This window comes from Gracilinanus agilis, chromosome 3, assembly GCF_016433145.1.
Source record: "Gracilinanus agilis isolate LMUSP501 chromosome 3, AgileGrace, whole genome shotgun sequence".
In the NCBI taxonomy this organism is placed as follows: domain Eukaryota; kingdom Metazoa; phylum Chordata; class Mammalia; order Didelphimorphia; family Didelphidae; genus Gracilinanus; species Gracilinanus agilis.
Window position 1 is genome coordinate 355386710 of NC_058132.1, and position 18980 is coordinate 355405689.

General features: G+C 37.8%; 1 protein-coding gene across 1 annotated transcript; it reads right to left on the minus strand.

Annotated features, from left to right (window-relative positions):
- Window positions 1-226: 226 nt before the first annotated feature.
- On the minus strand, window positions 227-18371 carry LOC123241565 (OX-2 membrane glycoprotein-like). Its single transcript, XM_044669184.1, is given in 3 exon segments — window positions 227-594; window positions 1588-1929; window positions 18317-18371. Coding segments are annotated over 3 exon segments (765 nt in total).
- Window positions 18372-18980: the final 609 nt, after the last annotated feature.

The following is an 18980-nucleotide window of genomic DNA, read 5'->3' on the forward strand; positions in this document are numbered from 1 at the left end:
CAGTACAATAATATTTCATTATAATCACATACTCTAACTCACTCAGTCATTCTCCAATTCATGGGTGTCACCTCACTTTCCAATTCTTTGCTCCTATTAAAAGAGTTACTTTAAATATTTTTCTATTTATAGGTCCTTCACTTTTTTTTTTATCTCTTTGAGACTTATAAGACTTTTAAATCTTATATTGAAATGATATTTCATATACACACAATATTTCATTTACCTAAAAGACATGACCCACAAATATTTCAATCTGAATTTCACCTTGTTGGTCTCCCACTTTTTACTTACAGTCTAGTTCCTGAGGAAGAGAAACAAGTATTTTTTCCTTCCTTTGAGGATGATCCATGTTACAGGACACATTCTGAAGTTTCAAGGATCTCATGGCTTTCAGAGAGATATTATACCATTGAGTGACAGTAGCTGTGCCATCTGGATTCCGGTCAATGGATGCATTAGGTGATCCTATCAATACCCTCTCACTGGAGAGGGTGATCTGAGGGGCAGGCTTTCCTGTAGCTGAGCAGATGACTATAACAATTCCCTCGATGATGGGATGAGACAGGAGCTCAGTTTTTAATTCAGACACATCTAAGTCAAGCAAAAAGAAAATTCAGAAATCATCCATATCCATATAACAAAGAAGTGATTTCAGTCTGGGCCCATAATTTAATTTGCTTAGGGGATTCACAAGTAGTTCAGCAACTTATACTCTCAGAGTTTCCTTGGGACCACTGAATGGTTCAACAAATTACCCAGAGTCACATAGTTATGTATCAGAGGGTAAGATATGAAACCAGTTCTTCCTGTCTCCTAGGGCAAGCCTGGAGTCTATTAGGCTAAGCTGCCTTCCAGTGATATACTGATGGTCATCCCCCTATTTTTTTGTGAAGTTTAAATATATTGATAATAGTTTTTTGGGGATATATTTATAGCCTTTCCCTTTGAGGCTCCATAAACTTCATTTTAAGAATAATAAGAATGTATACCTTCTGGAAGTCTTTAAAATGATTTTATTTGGGGGCATACAATCCTAAGCTTTGAATATCATAAGGGGAAGAGAAGTTACTACAGGTAAAGAAACAGCCAGGGGTAGTGGGGGCAGAGGGGCATGGTGAAGATTGGGAGTGAGCTAGCAATCACAATTGAACCCCAGCTGACTTTTTTGAGTAATTCTTTATATTGCCCTACTCTTCTCTTCTATACATTAGCTGTTTTTTTGCTATTGTTTAAAAATAAGGATCTACCTTTATTAAATACCTTATGTGTGCTTAACACTTTTATCACCTCCATCCTAATTTACTCAACAAAAAATATTCAGACTTATTTCACAGGTCATGTACACATAAGTGTGTCATTTGTATAGGAGATATATGGTGGCATAATGAGAAGTCTGGATTAAACAATTTCTAAATTGCTTTCAGTACTAATATTCTAGGACTACAGATTCTACCTTAAGTATTAGTATTATTAATTGTTAGGCAAAATGAAATATTTGCCCATCCCTCTCTTCCCCCTTCCTGCTTTTAGGACCATCTGGCTTTCCTAGAAAGCATTATGACATAAAGATAGTTTAACATTTACACTGCACACTGAAGCAGATCTGTCCTCCATGGATACCATTTGGAAAAACATTGAAGAGACATTTGTAACATGCTTCATCCTCCAAAGTCACATTATATATTGTCACGCTTGATGATGTCAGCTCTGAACTCTTGTAGTGAAACTCTTTGTTATAGGGGGGGTGAATTTTTTCACCATACATGATGCTGTAGGTGCCTATGTTTTCTGGCATAAATCCTTTCAGCTTCTGCCAGGTAATCTGCAGAACAGTTGCACTAGTGATGGTCAGGTTACATTTCAGGGTTATATTGTCCCCAAGGAGGGCTGTTTCATGGCTCTTACTCTTCAAGACAGAAACAGAATCTGAAAATACATGGGAAAAAAAGTCACAAGTAAAAGAAAAAAAAACACATAGATATTGAATAAATGGAAGTAGGGTGGAGTAGTTGAAAGATCATCAAGCAGGTTGCATGACCAACAAGATGGAGGGCTAGACATCTCTGATCCTCATGACCTGCTCAAACTTCTCCAGAACAGAAGTTATGCACAAATTAAAAACTTTAGCTGTCTCCATGGTCCAGGACACCTAAAACTAAAAGGTAAAAAACCAAATGAAATTGAAGTGGTGTACTTCAAAAAGTGAGTCCAGACACCCAGATGTTCAAATTAGTGGAATCAATATTTATTTATTAATCTATTGATTAATAAACGTACCTACTGGCCAGGGCAAACCTTCCTAGTGAAAGTTGTGCTGGACTGAAATTACAATGCATTTTTTATACGGTGCAAGATATCATTAAGGGGAAAATTTGGGAAGAAAATAAGGTAACAGAGTAGACATGCAGAGTTGCACAGAATGCCATGAACCAAGAGAAGCAAGAGCAGCCCTTAGAATCTTGGCTTGGAATCTTGGGTTAGAATCCTGGGAAACCAATTGCCAGAAGGGGAGTTGGATCCAGACTCTGGAGCCAAAAACATCTCCAGGACCCAGCTCTAACCTCCTGTGAACTTCCAAATTGTTCTGGTGGGAAATCTGAATTAATAAGATTCTGAAGACCTTTAAAATTCTTGACTCTGTCATTACTCAGAGAAGACTGAGGGAGTTGACTGAACTGCTTAGTTTGACTTTGGGGAGTCTTTAACCTCAATGGGGTCGACTTGGTCACACCCAATATCTGACTTCATCTCTATTCTGACTTCATTTCTATTCTATCTGTTACTCTAGAGACTTATTCCTTTGCTGGTTTAGCCTAGATAAGATCAGAATAGAAGGGAAGACATTTAGTTAGAATAATCAGTGTAACCTCAGCTCTGCCTAGGATTGAAGACTTCATGCAAAGTCAGATTGGGGGAAATAAGATAGTTTTATTATTAATAGGGAAAATCCACAACCCACATTCCTAATCCAATCCTCATTTACAAACTTATAATAAACCTATTACCTTGAGAAGCACAGTCAGATTGATTTCCTACTGGCCTGAGGCAGAGAGTAGCCATTTTTGCTCTCTGTCCCTGAAGAGATCATCCTGCCTGACTGGGTCTAGCAAAGCCTCAGTCAACTGTTTTTTACCATCTTTACAAAGCAAAGCAAACAATGTTCAATAATGAGACATAACCTTGATGAAGCAAGCAAACCTTACCATCTAGAAGCCATATTTGTCATTAGCATGGGGTACAGGACTTTCCATTGTATATCTTATCCTAAAATGGCTGCTTGTTTGTAAGAGAGTTACTTTCTCATGAATCCTGACTGTATTTTGTTTTGGTTCTGAGCTGATTAACCTTCACAGGAAAAGCTCATTTCTGATTTCTACTTTTCCTAGGGAAAAACAGGTTTTCTGGTCAATGAATTAGTTTACCTCACTTCAAACTGATACCTACCCAGAGTTCTTGTAGTATGCATTCTCTGTCAGTTATGTTTCCAGCCTTAAAGCTGCACTAGCTGACCTAAAGTCCTGACTCCCTGATCCCCTCTCCCTCTTTCCAGTGGAGATCCAAGCCACACAAATCAGAAGTTTACTGAGATCTGAGTGTCCAATATTCAAACAACATTCTGTCCTACCAAAAGATTTCCACAGGAATTTGGGGGGGGGGAGGTAGAATCAGGATATGTGTCTAAATTCAAATAGATCTCAACCCCACAGGCCACCCCTCTCTATTCTTTCCTCCCCCAATCTCAGAGGCCCAAATGACAGAAATTACTTTTGAGTGTAATGGCACCAGTGTGGCAGAGCTCTGAACTGGTTGGCCAGAGAACTAAGGAACAAAAGGAATGAGAAAAGACAATGTGGTGGTGGTAGAGAGAAACTAAGCAGCATTCAATTCAGCAACCATAAAGTTCTAATTAGTGGATAGAGCACTGGACTTAGAATCAGGAAGATTCATCTTCCTGAGTTCAAATCTGGCCCCAGACACTCACTAGCTGTATGACCCTGGGCAAGACACATTGCTCTTTGTGTTTTAGTTTCTTCATCTGTTAAATGAGCTGAAGAAGGAAGTGGCAAGCTACTTTAGAGTCTTTGCCAAGAAAATCCCAACTAGGGTCACAAAGAGTTGGACATGACTGAAAAATTACTGAATAACAACAAAAGTGCCTATTATGTGCTAGGCAATGTGCTAAATACAGGGAATATGAGTAAGGAATGGAAAGAGGCTTGCAATTTAATGGGATTGTGTGCATGGGAGAGATAACACACACAAGGAGGCAGGAAAGTGGAGGAGAGAACATGCGGTATCCAGAGCATCTTGTTTTGTGAAATTGAGACTGGACAGAGCAGTAAATGCAAAGTGGAGTGAGCACAGAATCTCTAGAATACTCTCTATTATAAGAAAGGCATTGAGAGGAGTTTGGCGCTCTATCCTCCAGCTCTCCAAAGAGAGGGAAGAGGAGGCTGAGGAAGGTGGTATCAATCAAGATTGGAGTAGGCAGAATGGTGGTGAGATTAGAAGTGATGGATAAGTTTATTCTGAGAGGCATGTTTCATGGAAATGAGACCAGGCAAAGAATCTGCAATGAGACTACATAAATGGGGAGGGAGGAAGGGGAATGGATATTCAATAATAGAGAGATACTTGAAATGTTGCTAAAAAGAAAAGTAGACCTGAAGAGACCTTGAACTCCCCTGATAATTGAAAAATAGGAGGAACGAATGAATGCAGCAGTCAAAGATAGCAAAAGAAACAGTGACAACAAAAGAAGTAGTGAAAGACAAATTGGGTGGTGGTAACAATGGAGAAACAGACCGGGTAATTATGGACAGAACATGGTGACATCCTGCCCATATCAAAGGCAGTTCTACTGATGATGGCTCCTAAGGGTAAAGAGAAATGTGTGCAGTGATTTCCAAAGTGGGCGCTATCCCCCCCCCCGTGGGTGCTGCAGTGATCAAGGGGAGCAGTGATGGCCACAGGTGCATTTATCTTTCCTATTAATTGCTATTAAAAATTTAAAAATAATTAATTTCCAGGGGGCTAAGTAATATTTTTTCTGGAAAGGAGGCAGTAGGCCAAAAAAGTTTGGGAACCACTGGTGTAGAGGAACCTTGTTCTGGGTGTTATCTGGCATATTGGTGCTTGAAAAGAGTATATTCCTTACTCTGGGAGTCAAGGACTTGAAATTCCTAGGAACCACTTACACCTAGGGGAGTGGGAGAATAGATCAAAGGAGGAGATTTTGAAGTAAATGGGGAAAGAAAGAAGGTAATTAGGGGGAGGGTATAGATCAGTAGAAAGATTTATAGTTAGAGACTTGGGGGGTGGGGTGTCTTGCCATTAGTAAGTGCTCTGTCACCTCCAGATGATGGCACAGGTTTGGGAGTGAGGAACAATTGAAAAGGGAACTACTCAGTGCAAGTTCTACAAGAAAGTGGAAAAACTGTCTAGAGGAGAGAGGCCAGAATAGATACCTTGGAAGTTTTGATTCCATGAAGAATACAAAGAATAATGAACAATTAGATAATTAAATTATGAACCAGGATGACAGTCTACAGAAGATGGAAAGAGAGGATGAATATAAAGGGTGTGAGAGAAATCCTTTCTGGAAACGGGAGAATGTGTGTGTGCGTGTGTAAAACTTATATAGCATGATGGCTATTCTCCAATAAATAAGTGATCAAAGGAATATGAGCAAATGGTTCTCAAAAGAAGAATTGAAAAGTATTAGCATCACATAAAAGAATACACCAAAAACTTAATAATAAAAGAAATGCAAATCAAAACAACCCTGAGGTTTTATCTCACACTCTAAAAATTGACAAAGATGACAAAAAAGCAGCGATGCTCAGTGTTGGATGGATTATGAAATGGTAGGCACACTAACATATTGTTGGTAGAGCTATGAAATGGTATAATTAATTTGGAAAACATTTTGGAATTATATAATAAAACTACTAAAATTTCTCTACCATTTGAACAAGAAATTCCACTGCTGAACTAAATCCCCAAAGAAGCCATTGACAAGAAGAAAATCTCTACGTACCCCAAAATTTTAACATTTTTGTAATAACAAAGAATTGGAAACAAAATAGATACCTATCTAATAAAGAATGTATAAAATAATGGAGTGTTACTATGCTATAAAAATTATGTATCTGATCAGTACAAAAAAGAATGGAAAGATCTATATGAACTGATGCAGCATGAAAGTAGACCAAAAAAAAATGTATATATATATATGTATCTATATATATGCACATATATATATGTTGTATATTGTACCAAACACTATGCTAATGGAAATGATAATCATGAACAAAATAATCAAAACTGAATGTAACACAATTATAAAGATTAAACATAACTAAAATGAATAAGTTTGAGAGGATACCTTCAGCTTACTCCTTCATGGAGGTAGGAATTACAGAAGTATTATACATTGTATATGTTTGGGAATTTTTCAATTTATTGCTCAATTGTGCTGAATTTTTCTTTTTGTTTCTTTTTGGGAGCATTTTTAAAAATACTATTTGTAATATGGGATGACTTTCTGGGAGGGGGAGAGAGAGATTGGAAAAAATTATGATGATGGATTTAAATTAAAAAAAAGAAAGACCTAGAAATTGGACAAACTAGAGAATTTAGAGAAATTAGAGGATGAAGATTTTTACTCCTTCCATTAATTTGCCCTGTGACCTTGAAAAAGACTATATTCTTTCAGGAGAAAGTATAGTCATTTAATAAAATAGAAGATATCCAAGCATTCCAGAAGAAAAGAACAGACTCAAACAGAAAATTTGATGTCCAAATACAAAATTCAAGAGAACCATAATTGACATATCAATAATTAAACTAACAGAAATCACATAATTATCTCAATAGATGCAGAAAAAAGCATTTGACAAAATACAACACACATTTCTATTGAAAACACTAGAAATTATAGGAATAAAAGGGTCTTTCCTTAAAAATAATTAGTATTTATTTAAAGCCATCAGCAAGTATCATCTGCAATGGGAGCAAATTAGAAGTCTTCCCAATAAGATCAAGAGGGAAGCAAGTAGGGGCAGCTGGGTAGCTCAGTGGATTGAGAGTCAGGCCTAGAGACGGGAGGTCCTACGTTCAAATCCGGCCTTAGACACTTCCCAGCTGTGTGACCCTGGGCAAGTCACTTGACCCCCATTGCCCACCCTTACCACTCTCCCACCTAGGAGCCAATACACAAAAGTTAAGGGTAAAAAAAAAAGAGTGAAGCAAGTGTACCCATTATACCACTATTATTTAATATTGTACTAGAAATGCTGGCTGCAGCAATTAGAGAAGAAAAATAAATCAAAGGAATTAAAATAGGCAATGAGGAAACTAAACTATCACTCTTTGTGGATGATATGATGGTATACTTAGAAAATCCTAGAAAATCAACTAAAAGGCTAGTGGAAATAATTAACAACTTTAGCAAAGTTGTAGGGTACAAGATAAACCCACATAAATCATCAGCATTTCTATATATTTCCAACAATACAGCAGTAAGAGTTTGAAAGATAAACTCCATTTAAAATCACTCTAGGCAATTTAAAATACTTGAGAATCTATTTGCCAAGACAAATGCAGGAATTATATGAACACAATTACAAAATACTTTTCATACAAATAAAACTAGATCTAAACAATTAGAAAAACATTAATTGCTCACAGGTAAGATAAGCTACTATAATAAAAATGACAATCTTATCTAAATTAATTTATTTATTCACTGCCATACCTATCAAACAACCAAAAATTATTTTATAGAACTAGAAAAAAATAATAAAATTCATGTGGAAGAACAAGACGTCAAGAGGGAGAGAAGGTGAGAGAGAATTCAGATCTTGAAGTTTTTAAAAAAGAATGTTAAAAATTGTTTTTACATGTAGTTGTGGTGGGGGGGATAGGATTTTGTTTTTTAAAAACGAACTGCAAAAATAGGAAATAGGAAAATTCCCATCATGAACCAATATCTTCTCTATTACTTCAAGGAATTGGAATTTCTATGAGAAAAACAGAACAAAAAAGCAGGGCAAGTGGAAGAAGAACAAGATATATAAGGCAATAACATAGAAAGTTTAGACAGTGGTTCCCAAACTTTTTTGGCCTACCGCCCCCTTTCCAGAAAAAATATTACTTAGCCCCCTGGAAATTATTTTTTTTAAATTTTAATAGCAATTAATAGGAAAGATAAATGCACCTATGGCCATCACCACCCTCCTGGATCGCTGCAGCACCCACCAGGGGGAGGTGGCACCTACTTTGGGAATCACTGGTTTAGAAGAAGGAAAACAAAATTACAAAAAAATATAAGAGGTTTTAATTCAAAAAGGAATACTGAAACTAAAGAAGGATTAAATAAATATAAGGAACATGAATCAAGGAATAAAAGTTTAAATGAAAATAAGAAACAAGTCATAAAGAGAAAGAGGGAAATAAATCTTTTTTTAAAGAAAGATGAAGAAAATAAAAAATTTAAAAACTAATAAACAAAATTAGTTGAAGGGGAAGGAGAAATAGGATTTCATTTGTACTTAATTACTTAACTGAGAGAGAAAAAAAGGGAAGAATTAAATAAAAAGAAACAAGAAAAAAAAGTAGCAAAAATACCCAAATTAGGAAAATATACAGCAAACAGGAAGAGGGTTTCAGAATGAAGGCAAAGAAGCCAGTAAGAATAGGGTTGCCTCAAAATATATTAAGCTGAAATAAGTAAGAAACATAGTGTTGTAGCCAAAAAGCTGAGACCCATAACTAACAGCTTGACAGCATCATACCCTGTTAAGCAGGGGGGTTTTGATAGCATCATGCTCTGCTCAGCAAAGCAGTTATCTGGAGCTCACAGTCCCAGGGACACCATTCCTCCCTAGCTCACAGTCCCAGGGACACCACTCCTCCCTAGACAGGACAGCCTTGAAAATTAAGAATCATATCCTGTGGCACCTGGAAACATCCCTACTCCCACTGTCTAGCTATTAGCTAACCCTAAGACACAGGCACCTATACCCTAGCCCTTGAAACTTATATATTTCCTCCTTTGAATGCACCACTTGGGATTCTCTTGCTGAGTTCCCCCAGCGCTCACTGGCAATAAAGCTTTCTCCTGCTTTGATTGCATTGTCTCGTGTGTTCCTCTGGTGGCCACCCATTTGAACCCTAACATATGGGGGCTAGTCCCGGGATGGTGTGCAACCCCCTGGGGACCACTGAGACAAAGAAAGCTCTCTCCTAGGTTTTGTGGCGACTTCCAGAGGTGAGCAGTGAATGGTGTGTGAATGGTGTGTGACGTGTGTATTTGATGGGGAAACTGAGGACTCCCAATAGGCATACGGCTAAGTGGATGATTCCTGCTCCGGATTTATAGGAGCCATCCTATGCCAAGCCTCGGGGCCCATCCTGTTCTGGCTTTGTGTCCGAATTTCCACCTGTTTCTGAGAGGGACTGGTTTATGCTGTATTTTCTGACCACCAAGAGGGGGCAGATCTGGAAAACCAGGAAGCGAGTCGGTTAGAGGGAGGGGGAAGTCATTGGAAATTGTGGAGACGGGGAATATGGGTATACGTAACTTTAAGGGGTTGGAGTCCCCTTGAGCAGCTCCCTCGGCGAGAGAGGGAGGGAAGGTCAGGGTTTGATTCCCTGGGGGAAACAGTTCTAGGAAGCCAGGGTTCAGATCCCTGGTGGAGCTAATCCCGGAAAAGTCCCGGACGGACGCGTCGCGGGAAGAAGCAGGGGCACTGAATCTTTTGGAAGGATGCCAGGGAAAGCGGGATGGAGCCCCAAGTGGCTCCATCCCAGATTGAAACTTTGTTTGGATCCACAAAGAGAATTTTTTGTTTTTTGTTCTGTTTGTCTGTCTTTTGTGCTGTCCTTTGTCTGTGTCTTTTTGATTGGTCAAAGATGGGCCAAAGTCACTCAACCCCCCTGGACTTGGTCCTAAATCATTATTCTGATTTCAGAACCCATGCACATGCCTTAGGTTTATCAGTAAAAAAGGGGAAGTTACAGACCTTTTGTAATTCGGAATGGCCTGCCTTTGGGGTTGGATGGCCCCGTGGTGGGACATGGCAACAGTCTATTATTTCTGCAGTTTGGGGTCGGGTTTTGCTCTGGGGTCAGGAGGGACACCCAGACCAAATGCTGTACATTTTAACCTGGCAGGATTTAGTCCTGAATCCTCCGCCCTGGCTTCTTTCGGTTGTGGAGGGGTCTAATCCCAGCAAAGGAATGGTTACACCCTCCCAGGTTCTGGTTACCCATCCCCAAAAATCCAGCTCCAGTTCAGAGGTCCCCTAATTCATCAGTACTGGCTGGGTCTGTGTCTTTGGTGTTATTTCAGTCCTTATCAAGAGCCAGGGAGAGTCAACCTGGTGCTTGCTGGTTTCCCAGGCTTCAAGGCTAATTCAGAGGGAAAACTGCAAACATTCTGCAATTCCCTTCCCCATCTACATTTCTAATCTTCCCTTACTAGAGAAACTGTGCTGCTCAGGCAGCAGACTTAACATCTGAATAGGAGGGGATTTGAAAGTTCAAAGTTCTTTCCTTAAGAAACACAGCCAGCCTAAGAACAGCTCACTTTCAACCCCCACTAGAAACAGATAGCAGTTTGTTTAGGTGCTGCAAGAAGCATTTGTTAGAAATCACAGCAAAAAAGAGAGACAGGTAAGATCAATCGGAGTGTAAAGCACAGGGAAAGTTAGAGGACAAGGAAGTCAGCTCAGCCAATCAGATGGCTGATTGCTGTACCTGAGTACCCTCAGTGAAAGGGACAGTGTGCTACAACTGTTTTAATGAGTTTTCTCACTGCAAATATTTCTTTTAAGCATGGATCCTAAAGAACTGATTTTTCCTCTTTCTTCCTTTGGATGGGCCCCCAAAGGAGTGAAAGAGAAAAATTCAGAGCAGAAAAGGGAGATTTTACTCCACAATTGGAAGCATTTTCACTTAAGATTTGATTTTAAGGATTGAGGATTGCTAATGATGTTGATATGGTACAATGTAATTTTATTTATTGTGGTAACTGTTTGTCAGTCAAATGTGAAATATTAACCAGATTTTATTGAGCACATAAACTCATGGTTAGAAGTTTGTTAAGCCTTGGTTTCAGTGAATTGAGAATTGTCTAAATGTGATTAATAGCCAGTCTGACACAAAGAGGGAATGTTTATTCTATGAGGTCAGAAATTGTACTGGCTACTTTGTAAATGTGAAAGTCATTCAGAAAAAACTGTAATGGTGTTATGGAGAACTTATTCTAGAATTTAAACTTGGGATTTTTCAAAATGAGATGTTCCTTTAATGTATGTGCTGTCAGAACTAACAAGTAATCATATGACACACAAGAAGTTATTAAAGTGGTTAATCTGTGCATGGGATTTAATAATACAGGTACTAAAATTTGGAAAAGGTGGAATTTCTAAACAGTGTTATATTTGATTAGGGTTGTATGAACTGTTTTTAAAAATGTGTACAATGTATAAGGGGGAACTTGTGATTAACATGTATTTGGACTTGAATTGCTAGAAAGTAATGATGATGAATGAATACAGAATATGTATGCATTTGGACTATAAAGAGAAGTAAGTTTTCCACCTGAAGAGGTTAAGGTTGTATGTTATGCAAACTATATGAAATTTACAAGAGAAAAATTTGACCAGCCCAAGGAGCTAATAGGATTTAATGCAATTAAATATAGTACCTTTCCTCCTTTTGCAATAATGGTGATAAAGGAGGAGAAGCCAGAAGAAGTAAGAGTAATTGATAAAGAAATAATAGGTGTAAATCAGAATAATATTGATGGAATTTAATGAGTTATGTAAGCAATGCTTTGAGGTAAAGGAAGCTAAACTGGAGGTTCTGTTCTGTTTTAAACAGAGGTCTGAAAGGAATAAGAGTAAATGGCTTTGAAATTCAGTTGTTTACATACTGAAAGGTTACTAAAGGACTTAAAGTTGTTTGGTAGTTGTGGAGTTCAATCTGAACTTTGTTGAAAATAATTTATTATGAAGGTTTGGTACATGCTAAATTTTAAATTTTAAATTTTAAGGTGATCTCACTTGGTGAAGAGAGAAAAACGTTTAATTTTTCCACTTTGATACTTAGGAACTGATATAGCAACACAGTACATAAGTAAGATTTTAAAGAATTTAAAGATGAGTATATTTTAATTATATACTTCAGAGGGTTTAAGGAGATGTTCAAGCAAGTAAAATTGATAGAAAAGTCATGGATATCTTGTAAAACAGGTTTTTTTAGCAGTATAATTGTTATAGAGATGCAAATGGTGAGCCCCTGGGTTGGGGTTGGGGGTGGGGGGAGGCCCTTCTCAGGAATGAGAGGACTCCAGGCTTAGAAGTGTGAAAGATTTATTGCTAAGATGGGATCAGTGGCCAGTGGGATAGCATGGGTGGAGCAGTCCTGGGGGGGTTGTCCTCCACAGCACCGCCTGGCAGCACGAGTGAAGCAACTATCAGGGGTTGCCCCCATGCCCCCTTTTCAAAAGTGTGGACATGACTCCTTGCACTTGGGTGTTTGGTGAGTGGGGGGTCTGTCTAGGATGCTTGGGGTTTAGGTTATCAAGATGTGGCCAGAGGTGTATCTCTTTTGTTACAGGGGAAAGGGAGTTCCCCTGTTCACAGCCTGCCTGAGTTAAGGGGTGCAGGGTCCCTGCCATCTCTGCACAATGCCCATGTTAATCTCAAGAAGACTGTTTTCCTCCTTATTTGTCTTTCCATCATAAGAGGTTAAAAAATATAATAGGTTTAAGTGTTTACATTGATCAAAAATGATTTTGGGGGTTTAAAATGATCATAAATGGTTTTCATCTCAGTGTATGATAAGCAGCCTGCTTGTCAAAAGGCTTGCTTTAAGGTTGTAGTGCTTAAAGGTTTTAATTGGAAATAGACCCTGTAATACTACATGCTTTATGATATTCCTTTAAATGTGACTTTTATGTAAATTGTTGCTCAAATATGTGCTTTAAGTGTTGTTTGAATGTAAGCAAAAGCTCATTGTAAACCTGACTGTACCATGGGTTTTGTTCGATACTCAGTGGTTACCTCAGTTACCAAATTGTACTATGAACTGCAAGTTATAATTAATAAGCACTATGCTAAAGACACAGTGCCTCAATTCTTGGGAGTTATTGATTATCATTTGAAGGGATACCAAATGGTATGTTTATTTTTTGTGATGATAACAGCAAGTTAGAAAAAGTGAAGAGTTATGTTGTGTTTGAATAGAAAAAAAAAAAAGACAGACTTGATCTAACACCTTGAGTATGCAGATTTGAGATGGGTAAATGGAAGTTGTGTTCTACTTTTTAAGCAGAGGGTTTTTGAGGGAAAGAGAAGGAGAGAGAAGGAGAGATGGAAGAGAACAGATAGGGAGGTGAAAAAGAATAGATAGATGTTCTACTCTTATAATTGGATCCTTGACCTAGGGATAATTTCTAAAATTAGTGTATTGGGAAAATCACAAATAGTTCTGGAATTCTCTTGAAAGTTACACTGAAGAGATTCCTGTGTGGCTCCTCTTAGTTTTTCAGATGGCCCAGGTACAGGAGAAGATAACAGCCCTGATTTATATTTACTGTGGAGCTACTCAATCCAGCACTCCTGTTCCTTAATTCAGGTTTTGTGACTAAAGTGTGATATGTTAATTATTATCCAGAATATGCAAAAAAAAAACCTGAGTGATTAGCCTGAAGGGATGTGTAAGGCTTGTTTGAGGGTGTGGAAATTGTTTTCAGACTGCTGCTTAGCAGAATTTCTCTGAGCTGTAATGGGAAAGACTTGTCTTTTAAGGAAGGAGAAGGCTTCGGAGATCCAGTGGTGATATAGTACTAAAGACAGAGAATGTTCTGTGATGGTTAGGAGAGGCAATTCTAGGGCTGAACCTGGTCTGGACCTCTTCTGACCATCTAGGCTACTAATCCTTGAGTGACACAAGGATGGCATGAGCCAGTGACAGCTTTGGCCTGTACATGGAGCCCCTCACCATGCGTCCTTTGAGACGTGAGGAAATGTTTTTCCTACCTGCCTTCCCTTTTTGGAGCAAGTTTCCATAATCAGCACTTAATGCAAGTTGTGAATTAATGTTTCCATCTCCCCGAACCTATTAGGTTAATCATTGAAAATTATCAAATTGTTAGGGAACACACTTTGAGAAGTGAGTGAAGTTTAGTGATAGATGACTTGTAGCTTGCCGCCTTAATTTACCACAACTGAAGTGGGATTTTGAGCTTGGAAATATAACCCAAAACTTTCTGGATTTCCTCCAGAATCTGGGATAAAGAAATTTATCTGTAAAGTATTGTTATTCAAGTAGTTATAGATGCCATATTAATATGGGCTTTACAAAGGATATTTTTTTAGCAGAAACATCTCATACCAACTCTGCAAACAACTTAGGGATCGAAAATTCCTAAATGGTTCAATTCCTGTCAGAGGAAGATTTCTGGGGATAAAATTTGTTGGCTAACATACCCAAATGTTAATGTTTAATATCAGTTTCTATTGTGCTAATTTTCTCTCTGTGTATCTGGTGTTCTAGTTTTTGCCCCAGTCCTAGGTTCTAGGATGCTCCCCCTTGTGACCTGTCTGTCAGTCTGGGAAAACGGTCTCTGGTCTCCAAGCCTTCAGGACCCTGGCATTCGATGCAGAGACGCCCCTGAAGACCCTGTGCCCACAGTTCCTCCTCCTGTTCCCCCCTCTCAGAGACTCTACGCCCCTTCTCAGCTTGAAGAAGCTACAGAAGATTGAAACCATCGGCCCTCTTCCCTTAGACTTTTGGAGGAGGTGGGGGAGACAGCATGGGACCTTGTGGGACATTGTACCCCAGAGACAGCATAGAACATTGTACCCCCATAGTGAAAAAGTTTTTTCAGGCAAACTAGAGGCCGGAAAAATCCCTTTTGCTTCCACTATGTACCCTTCCCCTTATTCTTAACCAACTAGCAGCTTTTGTAAAGGAACGAATTAACACCGTTCAGCTTATGGTCCTGCATCAGTATTACCAGATAACCCCCACCCTTGATACAATGTGTGTTGACACTAATCTTTAAGGGACCACCTGAGGATGATTCCTTAGGATCAAAAGGAAAAGTAGGGAATGTTGGACTTATTCTTTGGCCCTGAGGAGGATTCCTCAGTGAGCAAAACGAAAAAGGGGGGGGATGTTGTAGCCAAAAAACTGAGACCCATAACTAACAGCTTGACAGCATCATACCCTGTTAAGCATGGGGGTTTTGATAGCATCATGCTCTGCTCAGCAAGGCAGTTATCTGGAGCTCACAGTCCCAGGGACACCACTCCTCCCTAGACAGGACAGCCTTGAAGATTAAGAATCATATCCTGTGGCACCTAGAAACATCCCTACTCCCTCTGTCTAGCTATTAGCTAACCCTAAGACACAGGCACCTATACCCTAGTCCTTGAAACATATATATTCCCTCCTTTGAATGCACCACTTGGGATTCTCTTGCTGAGTTCCCCCAGCGCTCACTGGCAATAAAGCTTTCTCCTGCTTTGATTGCATTGTCTCGTGCGCTCCTCTGGTGGCCACCCATTTTGAACCCTAACAATAGTTCTGTGTTTACAGAGGAAGAGAGAAAATATCCTAATATGGGAAAAAATATTAGAGTCAAAAGGAAGAAAATATAAAGCTAGCTTTCATAACTTAAAATGTAAATGGATTCATGATCTAATAATATGAAAAAGAATACTAGATAAGATACTATAAACCCCATAATATGTTGCTTACAAGAAATATGTGTTCTAGAAAAAAACAAAGATATACACAGAATAAAATGAGAGAATAAAAATATTTTAACTATTCATCAGGGGAATCACATGCAAAGATTTGTACTTATGCTATCTTACAAAGTGAAAATCATTTTCTGAACCATAAAAAAGGATACAAAAGAAAACTACATTATGCTGAAAGGAGTCATAGACAATAAACCAATATTAAATGGGTGTGCTCTAACTGCCTTAGCAAATAAATTCGTAGAAGAAACAGTAACTGAATTACAACAATACTTAAATAGTAACATGATAGTGGCAAGAGATTTTGAAGTTCCTCTTTCAGTTATGGATAAATATAACAGAGAAACAAAAGGTAGCATATAGAACTGAACAAATTGCTGGAGAGACTAGAGCTAAAATGCTAATGATGTCTTCTAAATAGGACTGATAAATAATATAAGTATTTCTCAGTGCCACACAAAAATATATGATATATATATATATACATATGTAGCATAAATATTCAATATCTACATATACACCTACATTTAATATCTATGCTATTTAATATCTCTTTGTATAGAAGACTAACACAATAAAATAGCAATTAGTTCAGAGATCACAAGCAAAAGACAGAATCAAATGGAGATTTAACAATAAAATCATAAATGTCGAATGAGTCAGAAATAAATCATAGAACAATTATATTAAAGAAAAAATAATAATGAAATAACAAAAAATATCTGGGATGTTAAAGCATTCCTCAGGGGGAAAAGCATATCTCTAAAAACATATAATATTAAAATAGAAAAAGAGTATTAATGAACCAAATGTGCATTTTTTAAAAATTAGAAATCAACAAAAAAGCAACACTCCCAAAAAAGCACAAAAGAGAAGATCTTAAGCATGAAAGAAGAAATAAATAAAAGATACTAGAAATAAGAATGAAACAAAAGCTGGTTCTTTGAAAAGATTAATAAAATTATTAAAGGTTTAGCCAATTTGATTAAAAAGAGAGCAGAAAATCAAATCATCAAAATAGCAAATAAACATGGTGAGATCACAACAAAAGCAGAAGAAATAAAAAAAGAATTACAGAATTTACTATACCTAAGTAAAAGCTAACAAGATTGAGAACACAAAAGAAATAAATGATTATCTTGAAAAATACAAAACCCACTATCAGAGAACCAAATTGTAGTTGTTTAGTCATAACCCTTCATTTGGGGTTTTCATGGCTAAGATACTAGAAAGATTTGGCATTTCTTTCTCCAGCTCATTTTACAGATGAGAAGCTGAGGAAACAATAAGTGACTTGCCCATGGTCAAGTGGCTAGTAGTAAATGCCTGAGGTCAGATTTGAACTTAGTAGCCTTCCTGATTCCAAGTCCAGTATGTTGTCTGCTGCACCACCTAACCATTCAGATGACCAAAGAGAAATCCTCAATAACTAAGTGTCAAAAAAAAAAAAAATGAAGATCGGATAGAGAGCCTTTCAAATGGTAATGGAATGTAAAATAAAATATATATTTTTAAAAATGGCAATAGAAATAACTACACAGACTGTGTCCTGACTTGCTAGAGGAGACTTTTTCATTCTCTAGTGAGAATGAAACAGCCACCTGTTTAGATAGAATCTCACTTCTTTCCACTATCACTCTACCTGTGTATGTGCTGGAATATCCCTTCCAAATCACACAATCCTTCAGAGCATTATTGCTCAGTTTTTTCACCCATGAGTGGACAGAAGCAGTTTTGGCACCATATTCCTCTTTTAGATAATCAATTCACATTTATTAAGCACCTACAATATACATATACAATATACATATGGTGGGCATAGGGGATGTAGACAATAGTGAAATAATCCTAGTGCTTTAAGAATTTTTAGTCTAGGGTGGGGATTCCTAAGGGTTTTGTGAATAAATTTCAAGGGATCTGTGAACTTGGATGTAGAAAAATGAATCCCATCTTTTTAAAAATATAATTAGTAATCTTTTATTTTCTATAGTAATATTTTATTTCTATAGTAATCTTTTATTTTTTTATGCATTTAAAAACATTCTGAGAAGGGAATCTATAAGCTTCACTAGATGGCCAAAGGGGTCCAGGACCCACAAAAAATAAAGAATTCCTAATCTAGAAGGATAAGAATGAGAACAGAAATCATACATATCATACATATATATGTCTATACAAAATAGATGGAAAAAATATATATGAAAATCATGAAATAAAAAAATCTTAACTTCTTTCGATTACTATCCCCAGGCATATAAAACATTGGAGGATGAGAATAGTAATGCCAATCAAAGGAAACTTTCTAAAAAGTGCTTGTCTTGTTAGTTTCCTATAAATGACCACTCAACTACATGAACTTCATGCTATTATCTATTCAGAGAAAGTTACTGAGGGAGATGACAAAATTCACGTGAATGATAAATAAGCTGCTCATTTTCCTTTGCAGGTCACCTAGCATTTACTATTGATCTCGCTGCAAAGATGGCATGCCCTTCAAGTGCATCTAGTATAAATTAAATTGAACTTACCTTCTCCTTCTGTCCTGAGAAGGAAGAAGAGGAAAGCTAGGAGCAGAAACCGCATTGAAACAATGTTCTCTGAACTCCTATCATTACCTAAAAGGCTCAAGCAAAGGAGTTCTCTTTGTTTTTATTGCCCCCAGCAGGTGTTCCGGATTCTGAAGTTTTTGTATTCTTCTGTTTTTTTCCCCTCCCTATTTGCATACTACTTCCTTCAAATGCTTCTGAGTCGTGTTAAAAAAAAGGAAGGGGGAGAGAGCAGCTGGGGGGCAGCTGGGTAGCTCAGTGGATTGAGAGCCAGGCCTAGAGATGGGAGGTCCTAGGTTTAAATCTGGCCTCAGACAATTCCCAGCTGTGTGACCCTGGGCAAGACACTTAGCCCCCATTGCCTAGCCCTAATCACTCTTCTGCCTTAGAGCCAATACACAGTACTGATTCTAAGAAAAAAACACATACTTGTTCCTGTAAATAAAAGAAAGATGAAAAGAGAGATAATATAAAAGTAGATGTCAAAATTTTTATTGTAGACATTTTGGTTTATTCTTAGTCTCTCTTTCAATGTATCTCTGTCTCTCTGTCTTTCTTTCTCTGTGTGTCTCTCTCTGTCTTTGTCCCTGTCTCTCTTTGTTTCTCTCTGTCTCTGTCTCTGTCTTTCTGTTTCTGTCCCTGTCTT